At 34.4% G+C, this 13,245-nt stretch overlaps 1 protein-coding gene across 1 annotated transcript in view; it reads right to left on the bottom strand.

The window, feature by feature from the left end:
• Positions 1-13,245, bottom strand: part of LOC129230354 (sodium-dependent proline transporter-like) — a 242,696-nt gene that overhangs the window by 168,289 nt on the left and 61,162 nt on the right. Inside the window, exon 2 of the mRNA XM_054864755.1 lies at positions 8,762-8,975. Within this exon, the coding sequence (XP_054720730.1) occupies positions 8,762-8,975 (214 nt within the window). The remainder of the gene's footprint in view (positions 1-8,761; positions 8,976-13,245) is intronic.

Raw genomic sequence — 13,245 nt, 5'->3', positions numbered from 1 at the left:
ATGCATGGTCGGAAACGCTTTCCTGGAGCGGTAGTGACGACACAAATCACCAAAAAGACAAGACAAGAACAAGAGAAGAAAACAAGTTTATTATCCTTAGTACAGCAAAAAACTAAGAAAAAAGAACATGAAGGAGCCAACGAACGTCATCAAAATAGGTGTTCGAAATTACTCCGGGCCGTGATGCATGCCTCACATCTCCGGCTCACTGAAGATGGAACGTAAAAGCGAGTGCAGCAACAAAAACCACGTGTGGCATGCACCGTCATCTGACGCTTCGGTTTACGTAACGATGTCTATCGTGTACACCAAGCAAAAACTTACCAGCATTTTTGCTAGATTATAAATAACAAACATGACTTTTCCTCTTATTTGTGTCCTTTCTTTTTCGTACTTTGTGTCGTTTCTATCGCGTCAGGAAAGCGTTTCCGACCATACATTGCTATGTGATTTCCCATCGTCTAGGTGTACTCTATCCTGAAAGTCTGTAAACGCTGTACTGATACACCCTGTATTTTAAAATCTGGGAAGAATTGGGGAGGGGGAGTCTGAATGACGGCCTGCATTTGTATCCCTAATCCATTTAAAACTGCCAAAAGGTTCGCAGCGTTGCCTATGCCAGTAACAATAATCAGAAACGATACTTTTTAGAACTTATCTTTCAACATTGCTCAAAACTCTGTTAAACTTCTAATAACTCTGATAGATAAAGTTTTAATTCTATTTAAAACACACACACACACACACGCTCTCTAACTTCAACGATGCACAACATAACTACTCATCACAATAATTCAGGATCTAATATTCTCGGAAAAATAACAACTCGTAACTGTTAAAACATGTTTCCAAAATATAATAAAAATAAATGTCAGCAGACGATAAACAAAAAAAAAGTTCAATTGAATTATTCTACTCTGATTTCTTCTTACTTGGCATTAATTTCCTTTTTTAATGATATTGCTTTTTGAAAGCAGGCGAAAGAGATTGGCAGACTTTACCAAAATAAGGAGATACTTTTAATTTTCACAAAGTGTCTCGATCTACCAGAAATGTTTGCAACAGTTATAAATTAATAATATTAATAACTGTCAAATATTTATTTACGTAGATAGTTAAAACAGGAAGAAAGACATTCTAAAAACCTTCTGGTAAACAATCAACGTTTAAGAGTCGAAATTTGAGATAATAATATCAACAAATCAAATAAATATTTACATCATGTGCTGAAATATAATTCAAAATACAATTCATCCGAAATCACTCCTTATTAAAAGATTTGCACTGCATATTAACTGCTACTTTTGTAAAATTGGTGTATAATTACGATTGCTAGTCTTGCGAGTTCGGAATCAGAGTCTAAGGCTCTAAAATTCCCGAAGTTGGGCAGTCGGCCTGTTTTCTTCTGACTCTGCAACCTTAACTTGTAGAAGGGAGTCGAAATCGCAGTCGGACTGCTATTGGGGCAAAGGAGTCGGAGTCAAATGCTCTAAAATTGCCTGAGTCAGAGTCGGTCACTTTTCTTCCGACTTCGCAAACCTTGCTTGTAGCAGGGCTGCGGAGTCGAAGTTGAACGAATTTTGGCGTAAAAGAGTCGGAGTCAGGAGTCTAAGTCCTTAAACTGCAAGAGTCGGAGTCAGACTGTGTTTAAATGTAAAGGAGTCAGAACCGAAGGATCTAAAACTCTCAAAGTTAGAGTCGGTCATTTATCTTTTGACTCTGCAACCCTATTTTTTAGCAGGGCTGTGAGTCGGAGCCGAACTGATTTAAAGAAACATAGGAGTCGAATGCTCTAAATTCCCGGAGTCGGTCATTTTGCTTTCGACTCCGCAACCCTAATTTGTAGCAGGGCTGCGGAGTCGGACTCAGAGCCCCACTGATTTTGATGCGAAGAGTCAGTGTCCGACGGTTTTCAAACTTGAAGACAACGTGTTGAAATCGGAACTGGCTGTGTTTTGGGTAAAAGAGTTGAAGCCAGAGTCTTTTATTTTTGCTACAACTCCGCAGCTCTAGTTTGTAGCCCCGACTTGATAATGGTGCCGTCGTCGGAAAAAATACTTAATTCCAAAAGAACGATTGCGTGCCAAAACGCTACAACTTCCCAGCTAAACTAGTCACCTGACTTGGGAAACATTGGTTCTCAAGCTTATCTCACTAAGACATTTGTTACCGCTCCCTCCATTTAGTAATACTGCACTAAGGTTTGTTCCCTGCGGTGGCTCAATGCCGCCTGCGAAGGGGGAAAATGATGATTTAAGGGGGTTTCAGGAGATTCCCAAAACTGGATGCTCGGCCCCTTACTGTTCAGAGGGGTGAGAATCCGGAATGACTCTCTTGGATATCCTGAATCCAACGGTACCAGTATTGATCCAGTAGACATTATCAGTCCAATAAAATTATAGACACACAAGAAGGAGCGCACAGAAATAAATCGCACATATAATATCATACAGTAACGATTTTTATTCATAGATTCAGTAAAACATACGCACAGCAAAAAAATGATTTTATCAGATTACTAATTATTTACTAATTTGTCCCATAACTTCATCCAGAACGCTTCTAATTTTTTCTGTACTATATCTAAGCAAGAAAGAAACTTGCAGACAGATAAAAGCTACTGGTTTGGTCTCTGCGATGGATACAAACCAAGGTGATTTTCTATATAGATACGTCACTGCCCATTTTTACTTTCTTCTATATCTAATGTACAGGGTGATATTTATAGAATCTACCATACGAAAGGGGGTGATAGAAGTGCCCAAGCGGAGCATAGAACCACCCATTATCGTGTCCAAGCCTTAATCGTAACTGAGTTTTGGTAAATTTAAGGAAAATGAGTAAAAAAACAAAATTCTGAGAAAACGACCGATTTCTGAAATTCCTGTAGGACCTAAAAGGAAAGTATGTACATATTTAGAAAGAGCAGACTAAATCCTACAAAAGGATTTCTTTCGCATTAAGATAGTCGCATTTTACAGAGAGCTACAAGCTTTGAAACATTGGACACACTCAGAATTAAAATGGTGCCAACGTTTTTAGTCGACATTTTCAAAAACAACCGTAAGAGCTACAATCGGCAAATCTACCAAAAACTGGCATATTTTATTAGCTTTCAGATGATACACCAACAAATTATATTGGGCTTGAAGTTCAGCTGAAAGTCAGGCTTTTGTTTGAAACAGTGTAAAAATCTGCATTCGTTAAAAAAGGAAAACCAGCGAAGAGTCGCACTTTTCTGTTTTGAAATTTCTGTTTCACGATAGCATGTTGCTTTCTTTAAGAAAATGATATTTTTATATAAAAATAATAGTTTTAACAATTTAAATAAAGAGAAAAAACACATGAGATAACGATTCAATAGAAATAAAAGAAGCATTACTTTCCGTGCTTTTCACAAAGGGAAAATCAAGAACAAAAAATGTTACACCAACTTCAATTAGTACATTTAATAAACCTTCAAAATTTACAATAGCTGTTGAAATTGGTCGGCGCCACACCGGATACACGCTCTTACCCTTTTGCGAACGGAAACAACCGTTGCTCTTAGAGAAATTTCATTCCTTAGTTTCCCTATTGCTTCAGCAAGCCGGTCGCTCAATTCTTGCAAACTTGCTACTTCTGTTTTGTAAACTTCCTTGTTTTAAGAATCCCCCAAACAAAGAAGTCCACTGGCGTCAGGTCTGGGAATCTAGGGGGCCAAGGAATGGGGCCCGTACGACAAACCCATTGGGGATACTGTTCAGTTAGAAATTCCCGAACGGCATTTGAAGAATGTGCAGGGGCTCCATCGTGTTGGAAAATGATATCCGCCCTCTCCTGATCAGGAATAGCATCAAGAAGGTCAGGCAAATGATGTTCAATGAACTCTAAATATGAGCTTCCTGCATTATAAGACCTTAAAACGTATACAGACCCATCAAATGATTTCCGATTACGATTTATGATTGTGAAAAATATAGTCTGAAAATAATGAGCATTTGTTTAACAAAACAATTAATAATAAAAACTAAACAGAATTATTCATTTGTCATAATATTTTATGTATCGTTTGCTTCTTTTTAATCTTCTGATATTTTGTAAATGTGTTTCGGAAAAAGCTAGAATTATGATTGTTTTTACAGTAAGTCATTAGAGAATATGTTTTTAGTTTTTGAAATTTTTCGTTAAACTTTCTAAAGATAAGTTGCTATATTCTTTCCTCGTTTTTTGGGTATATCTCGATTTTCTAACGAAGAGTATGCTGACATGCATTTCATGTACGGATTTTGTGATGGTAATGCTCGCAGTGCCGAGAAAGAATACCGTCTCCGTTACCCAAATCGGTTCTGTACCTAATCGAGCTGTGTTTGCCTCTATACGTCGAAAGCTCAGGGAGACAGGTTCATTTGGTACGTTGTTCGAGAGGGGCCAGGATCACCGTTCTGCCAATGTTGAAGAGTATGTGCTGGACCGAGTAGTGGAAAACCCAAGTGTGAGTTCACGCTCGATTGCTACAGAAGATGGACTATCACAACGTAAAGTGATGAAAACATTGCACCAAAACAAGCATCATCCGTATCATTTTACTCTAGTATAAAAACTGCGCAATTCAGATTTAGAAAAGCGGGTAACATTTTGCAGATGGCTACTAGCCCGAGACACTGAAGATCACCATTTTCTAAGAAAGATATTAAGGACAGATGAGTCGTTGTTCACTAGAAGGGGCATCATAAATTTGCATAACTGGCATCATGATGCTGAACATAATCCTTTCTTAACCCGAAACTCATCATTCCAAACTCGATTCAGCATAAATGTTTGGCTTGGCGTAATAGGAGATCATTTAATTGGTTCGTATGTGTTTCGAGGTAACCTAAAAGGAAACACATATTTAGAGTTCATTGAACATCATTTGCCTGACCTTCTTTATGCTATTCCTGTTCAGGAGAGGGCAGAAATCATTTTTCAACATGATGGAGCCCCTGCACATTCTTCAAATGCCGTTCGGGAATTTCTAACTGAACAGTATCCCCAATGGATTGGTCGTACGGGCCCCATCCCTTGGTCCCCTAGATCTCCAGACCTGACGCCAGTGGACTTCTTTGTTTGGGGATTCTTAAAACAAGAAGTTTACAAAACAGAAGTAGCAAGTTTGCAAGAATTGAGTGACCGGCTTGATGAAGCAGTAGGGAAACTAAGGAATGAAATTTCTCTAAGATAAACGGTTGTTCCGTTCGCAAAAGGGCAAGAGCGTGTATCAGGTGTGGCGGCGACCAATTTCAGCAGCTATTGTAAATTTTGAAGGTTTATTAAATGTACTAATCAATGTTGGTGTAACATTTTTTGTTATTGATTTTCCCTTTGTGAAAAGCACGGGAAAGTAATGCTTCTTTTATTTCTACGAATCGTTATCTCATGTGTTTTTTCTCTTTATTAAATTGTTAAAACTATTATTTTTATATAAAAATATCATTTTTCTTAAACAAAGAAAGCAACATGCTATCGTGAAACAGAAAATTCAAAACAGAAAAGTGTGACTCTTTGCTGGTTTTCCTTTTTTAACGAATGCAGATTTTTACACTGTTTCAAACAAAAGCCTGACTTTCAGCTGAACTTGAAGCCCAATATGATTTGTTGTTGTATCATCTGAAAGCTAATAAAATGGGCCAGTTTTTGGTAGATTTGCCCGATTGTAGCTCTTACGGTTGTTTTTGAAAATGTCGATTAAAAGACGAAAAAATGTCGAGACGGGGATCAATGGAACGTTTCTTCGGTTAAGCATGCCTGCTATTCCCCCAGGAAGTAACTGGCTGAATCAAACAAAATTTGGTCCATATTTTGCCCCTAAAAGCTACAGGTGTAGATTAAATTTTGGTATCTATAGCTCAAATGTAGGCTGAGTGATTGAACGTTGTAGTCCTTAAAAGGTACAAAAAATGATTCTATTTTGGCGTCAATAGCTAAAAAGGGGGTGGTCTTTTTCATTGCGAGTGCCATATCTCAAGAAGTAATGCTCGTTCTGGATGAAATTTGGAATAAATGTGATCCTATATGTGAACAAGCGTTGGTTCAATTTTGGTGCCAATTGCTCCAAGAGGGTTTTTTTGTGCGAATTAAGTTATCTGTATTAATGTAAGAGCAAGAAAGATAAATCGTAATACATTGAGTATTTCCTGTGATTTTAAGTGTTTTTAAAATAACCGAAAAATCTCAGTGATTTAAACATTTTAACTGTTACCATCATGTGTTTGTTAACAAAGAAAAATATTTGTAATTAATGTAAGCAAGGATTTAAAAAAAAAAACTTTCAATTTTCGCTCTTTGCTTTGCTTTTGCGGTAATTCGGAAATTAGTATGATCGTCCAGTTTTTGCGCGTGTAATTTTGTTTTCGTTGGATATATTTCATCCTCCTCAAGCACGGGAAGGGCGTAGAATTAATGAGAAAGATATAGAAGAAAGTTTTGTGATGGCCACAACATACTAGTTAGTCTTGGCCATTATTTTTCATTTTATTCATTTTTGCCATGCTTAATCATAGTTGCATAAAAACACTTATGCAACTTACTCCCTCGATAAAGCGTCATAGATTTAGGAAAATAGAACTTTGCGAAAGGACGAGTATGCGTAGGTATCAGCATAATCAAGACTTAAAGTAATAGCTCGATCTGATTTAGAACCCTTTATACTTTTAAATAGACCTCATAATGAATGAGCATTAGCAGAAATGCAACAATTGATACATCTCATTTCTAATGAAAAATGTAGACTGGATTTAGTATTTATTTAGAACCATTTAAATGTTTACGGTTTCCCAAGCTACAAATAAACTGTAAATTGCAAGTCGTAAAATTGTAAATTCTAAATTGTAACATTGTAAATTGTGAAATTGTGAATTGCAATTTATGTTTCACAAGAGCACGTAACTCGTGTCATGAAACTCGTGATAAAAGTCACATGGTTCTTCAAATGCCCCCATTATAGATGAAGATAAAAAAAAATCCACTAGAATGAATTTTATGTTTGCTTTAGAGAATTCTTGAGTCAAAATCTTCATTACGATTACTCTTAAGAACAATGTTTTTTAGTACTTTCTTTAACTATTTGTAAAGAAAACACATATCTTTGTTTTATGGAACTTTTTTTAGCAATGGGTTTGATATTTAATCGTTCGTGAGAGAAATTACATGAAATTTATTGTTTTTTACCCATAACTTTTCTCTAAAGAACAAATAGGAAAAATCAAAGATTTGGAACCTTAGAGTAAAGTTAATCACCCCCTATCCACTAAACAAAAAAAAATCATAAAAACCGGTTCACTAAGTGAGACGAGACGATATACAAAGTTAATAAAGCACAAATCGCTTTAAATATGAGTATGATATTTGACGAGTTCCCTCAATTTTATTAAACCCGAACTTGATTACCATTAGACCGCCGTGGAAGTGTACTGTTTCAAAAAAAAAAAAAAAAAGAATTCTCCTAATGGGTAAAGGCAGGGGCGTGCACAGAAATTATGGGCCCCGTCACAAATGACTTTTCCGAGCCCTTCTCCATATTGTTTACCGATATAGTTCATCCCTAGTTTTAAAAATATTGGACCCCTTTCATTCTCAGGCACAGGCCAACAGGTGTTCTTTTTCTCAACCTCCCCCCCCCCCACCTGTGCACGCCCCTGGGTACAGGAGTCTTCGAGTATTTATAAAACATTGTACAGAGAAAAACTAATCCGACGAGTTCAGAACCTTCTCCTTTTTTTAAAGCCATCTAATTAGTATAACTCTAATTTCAAATTAAACTGGCGGCATTGTGAAATAGCAAATCCAGAATAATGGTAAAACTTGAGAAGTTAGACACCAGTTACAACATATTATTAAAGAATATAAGTTAAATCAGCGGGGAGGGGTGTTCTGTATTCAATTCCCCTTGGATTGAACATTAAATATATTTAAAAACTTAATTATAAAAAAAAAAACATTTTAGTGAATAAATTAAGTTATTTCAGTTAAAAATAATATTAAGGTAATTGATTCAGCTATTAATGTAGCAAAATATATTTAATTTACTGCTTTGCTACGTAGTAAAACATTGATAACACCTATAAGTAAAAATTAACAGGCGGCGAAAATTAATTATACATATGCCGCGAGAATTCTCGTTCAAGACAAAGGCAAAACCTTTGCTGTGAAAATACACCGGTCACGGAAATACCTCGTGACCTGTGACGTATGCTGGATTACGTATCCACAACGTGTGAAATTCAAAGTTTCTTAGATTTCTTCGGGACCTCTTATCAGATCCAGACCAAATTACTACGGGACCACCTTGGAAGTATACCCTTCCAAACAAAAAAAAGAATTTTTGAAATCGGTTCAGTAGTCTTGAAATAACCCGGAAACATACATAAAAAGCAGCATGACAAAATCATAACCTCCTTTTTTTAAGTCGGTTAAAAATAGGAGCTAATATGACGACTGCATAAACTTAACATTTAATTTTTCCCATAGGTATAAAATAGAGAAGTCGCAAAACCAAGTGACGTACCTATAACGGAAAAGTAGCTAATTTAACTGCAGAGATAAACTCGCCCAAGCTACATTATCGACTTCCACACAACTACGAATGAAAACCAGCAAATTGAAATTGCTGAAAAAACTCATAATTTAAAATCAAATATAACTCAGAACATGTTTGAAATACGTACGGACCGTTAGTTAATATTTTTCTAAGTAGGTGAATAAACCTTATGTGTATCAGTAGAGTAAATGGATGATGACTCACCTCCCCCATTACTGTAGCACAAATAAGGGAACCTCCAGACATTGCCGAGTCCCACCGAATATCCAAGCAGAGATAGCAGGAAGTCAAACTTTCCTGTCCATGTCCCTCTTTCAATTTCAGCTTCGGAATACTGATAGCTTCGGTCATCTTCGTCGCCCCTCGGAGAGAGGGGCACTTGACTGTTGACTCGGGGGAAGTCTTTGTCCAATTCATTCTGGAAACAACAAAAAGGCCGATTTAGTAAATATGAAAGCGGTGTTTTATTTTTTAAGTAGAACAAAGAAATGTCATTACTGATAGACATCTTAAGGCTTGTATTTTATTTAATTTCCGGCATGATTAAATTGGTTATTTAATAATATCTGCAAACTTTTTAACAAACTGTTAAGCAATTACTATTCCATTGATCGTACTTCAGCACCAAAAGTTTGAAACTTTTATGATTTTGCCAAAAAACAAACATTATTGGAAAATAAAGTACAACCTCGTTTATCAAGACAAACCAGGACCAAAGGCGATCTGGATTTTAAAAAAATCCGGATAATATGTATAATATGCAGAAAAAATCCTTTAACAAGCAGACATATCCTTAATGACAGATTTAAAAAAAAATTAACAAAGTTAATAGAATTGTATCACGCAAACACTTTATCATATAGGGTAGACCGACCAGTGAGTGAACACCACCCAGTGAATTAACAGCGCGTCATTTTTTTTTTAAATAAGCTTTCAAAATTTTTTTTCTGAATAAATTCACTACAAAAGCCTTCTTTACTGATATTCTAAGCTATGTGACACCTGATTGGTTACTTTGAATACGTATTCTTTTCCTAGAAAAAAATTGAAATTTTGACTGCCGTGAATCGTTCTTTCTCTCTTTCAAAATAATAAAACTGGTTTCGTGCTAGCAATTATTTTGATACAGATTATTTTTATCGATAAATTTTATTTTTTAACTCTACGAAAGAAAAATTAAGTATACATATTTAGGCTATGGATTTAAATTGTTTCAGTCAATGCAGAATGCGTAGATTTTCAGGTAGAGGGGTGTTCAGTCACTGGGTACGAAAAATTGCGAAAACCCAGTGAATGAACAATGGCAAAATTTCTTTTGATTTAAAAAGAAATTTGAAGTTTCTTTGAGATATTTTCATTTTCGTACTTTTTTGTAATGCAGATAGTTTTATATGCTTATTTATTTATGTATTTCATTATATATTTTATAATTTCTTCATTTTTGTCTTTGTAAACAGTGCACTTTTTACTGAGTTTTATCTTTTATCTATCTATATCTCTATCTGTATATTAACCTACCTACCTACATCTATCTTTCTATATCTTTATCTCTCTTGATAGATAGACAGGTAGATAGAGAGATAGAGAAATAGAAATATATATACAATGAGAGAGAATAGATAGGTAGATATGTATGTATGTTTGTATATAGATAGATAGATAAATAGATAGAGGAAGATATAGAGATAGATATATAAAAAATAAGAGGGAAATAGATATATAGGTAGATAAATATAGATAGAATAGGTAGGTAGGTAGATAGATCGATAGATTTATTGATAGAAAAATAGATAGGTAGTGGTTAATAGATAGATATATATAGAGACTAATATATAGATAGATAGATAGATAGGTAGATAGGTAGACAGGTAAAAAAGCATGTAGATAGATAGATAAATAGATAAGTAGATAAGTAGAGAGATAAGTAGATAAATCGATCGATAAGTAGATAGATAAATAGATAGATATATAAGTAGATAGATAAGTACATATGATAACAGGTAAATAGGACATAGAGATAGATAGATACGATATATAAATAGATATATAGATAGATAGATAAGTAGAATAGATAGAGATAGATAAAGATAAATATATAGATAGCTATAGATAGATAGAAAAATAGATAGATAATGGGTAAATAGACATAGAGATAGATAGGTAGATAGATAGATAGATAAATATATAGATAGCTAGATACAGATAAGTAGATAGATAGAAAAATAGATAAGTACATTGATAAATAGGTAAATAGACATAGAGATAGACCGATAGATGTGTAGATAGAAAAATAGATATAGATATTAGTTATAGAAATATATAGATAAATAGATATAGACAGTTTTATAGATAGATAGATAGATAGATCTCAATGAAACTTAGTTCCTTTTTGAATCAAAAAATTTATCATGTTCATTCACTGGACCAATTTGTGTTCATTTACTGGTTCGAGGTGTTCATTCACTGGGTCGTTGTGCCATTTTTTCTTTAAATACCTAAAAAAGTCGGAAGCGGTACCATTTAAGTTCCCGCGATTTTTTAGAGATATTTACATAGATCAATTAAAATGTTTTAGCTATCACGATCTGTACAATATAGAATTTAAAATTACTAGGATTTTTTAAAAATAAAATTGTGCTTAACTGTTCATTCACTGGTCGATCTACCCTACAACCCAAATTCAAAAGAATAGAATACTTTTCCTTTTTCGGGAAAAAGTTGAACCTAAAAAAGTATAAGTGCGAAGTAAGTATTCAAATGAACACGCTTACATTGAGTCAAAACATTATAATAATAAAATTAAAGGGGAGGGGTAAACTTTTCAAACGAAACATTATCTTACTTGTGGGCGTCACATTTTGATAGAATCACAGCTTTTATATTTAAAGGTTTTGATTCCACCATCTGTTTACACTTATCGCTACTGATACTGTTCCCATACGATCTTCAGGGTGACATTAAATTCAATTTTGTTAGCGGGAGGAGAGCAAAGTTGGTATTTAAACGAACGTGCCGCCTCTCTTAGTCTTTAAAGTGTACATAACGTTTCATAGAAACTTAATTGAAAATTATCTCAGGCATAATTATCCAAAAGTTTATAGTGATGATAGTTTACATTGACTCAAATTATTAGAATATTTATGTTAAAATGGGAAAAAACATTTTGAAACGAAAAAATATTAATATTTTTTCGCTTCATTTTGGGCAAGAATATTATCTTTAATCCTTCCAGATATCAATTCTACCCTACTGATACTGTTTCTAAACCCTCTTTAATGTGTGCGGCAATGAATTCAATTTTGATAACGAGCCATATATCTTGAACCTGTTTATTTAGATTTGACGATGCCACAAAATCTCGGCGTAATTGAGATTGGTCGAGTTCCTTGGCCAGTTCAAAACCGAAATCTTTTTGTTTTCCATCGACGAGTCGATAATTTAGTGACGTGACACGAAACGGAATCTTTCTGAAAGATAAATGTGTCACAGAATGTGTCCATGCTGTGCCTTATCTTAAGACTTGCAGTTCATTTATATTTCTGGCTTTTTTTTAATTGAATTTTTCATCATAATTGCAAAATTTTGAGCAAAATGTTAAACAGTTGCTAGTTTATGTAATAATTATGTGTGATTACTAGTTTAGAGATTATAAAAAACATAAATACTTCAATTCTGAAAATTTTCGAAAATATATCTTAACTTGTAATTAATCTGCCAAATTTCAACGTAAATAGAAAACCATATAACGCTAAATAACTAGCGTTTGGGGGTAAATTTTACATAAAATACGTTCATAATCAATGTATACTACTGTAATACTAGACATTTACAACTTTTCAAAATAGTTCATAGTCTACGACGACATTAGGCAAATAAACTAATGACAGAACCCCGTCTAGCAGACCAAAACTCGATTTTCTGCAAGTGTAAATAGTGTCATTGCGAGAACATTTGCTTTACATCTCAGAATTTTACATAAAAATGAATATTGTGTTACTTAGCTGATTTAAATAATTTGGTAGTTGAATTCAAATTTAGAGACAGTTATAGCTCTAACTTGCAATTAAAGTGCTCTCGAATGCATATGTGTTTCATTCCTTAAGTGTAGTGTTTTAGTGCTAAATTCAGTACCTCAGAGTCAGAACAATGTTAAGTCACATAATCGTTAGTTTAGAGGAGCTAGAAAAAGCGTTGATATTTTGCATGTAATGGATGGGAAGCGCGCTTTTTGAACACTGGTGAATAATTACAAAGTCTTTTTCTTAAATTTATTTATTTTTGTTTTAGAATTACGTTCACATGACTTGATACGAATAGAATTCTACATAGAATGCACTAATAAACGGAAAATCACAACTTCCGATCATTCGCTAGTTTGGGTCTGACAGGTACAGAACTATTTCGTACCGAAATGCAAAAATGGAAATGGGTGTCAGTTAAACGGTCGTTGAAGACGTGCTTTGTTCATAAATCGATATTGGGCAGGAGGGGGGAGAGAATAGATTCCTCAAAAAAGATTTTGATTCCATCCCTTTATAATAGCTTTAACTTCAACAACTTTAACACTTATCGGTTACTAAAGGGCATTAAAATGCAAAATAAATAAAAATATTATGGAAATTTGATCAGTAGCTAAATGGGACATCCCTTCTTAAGCCGTGCATTATTTTGGCTCAGATTTTTAACTA

Source organism: Uloborus diversus, chromosome 1 (genome assembly GCF_026930045.1).
Source record: "Uloborus diversus isolate 005 chromosome 1, Udiv.v.3.1, whole genome shotgun sequence".
In the NCBI taxonomy this organism is placed as follows: domain Eukaryota; kingdom Metazoa; phylum Arthropoda; class Arachnida; order Araneae; family Uloboridae; genus Uloborus; species Uloborus diversus.
Note: the sequence above shows the minus strand (reverse complement) of the source record. Positions and strands in the feature narration are given on the sequence as shown.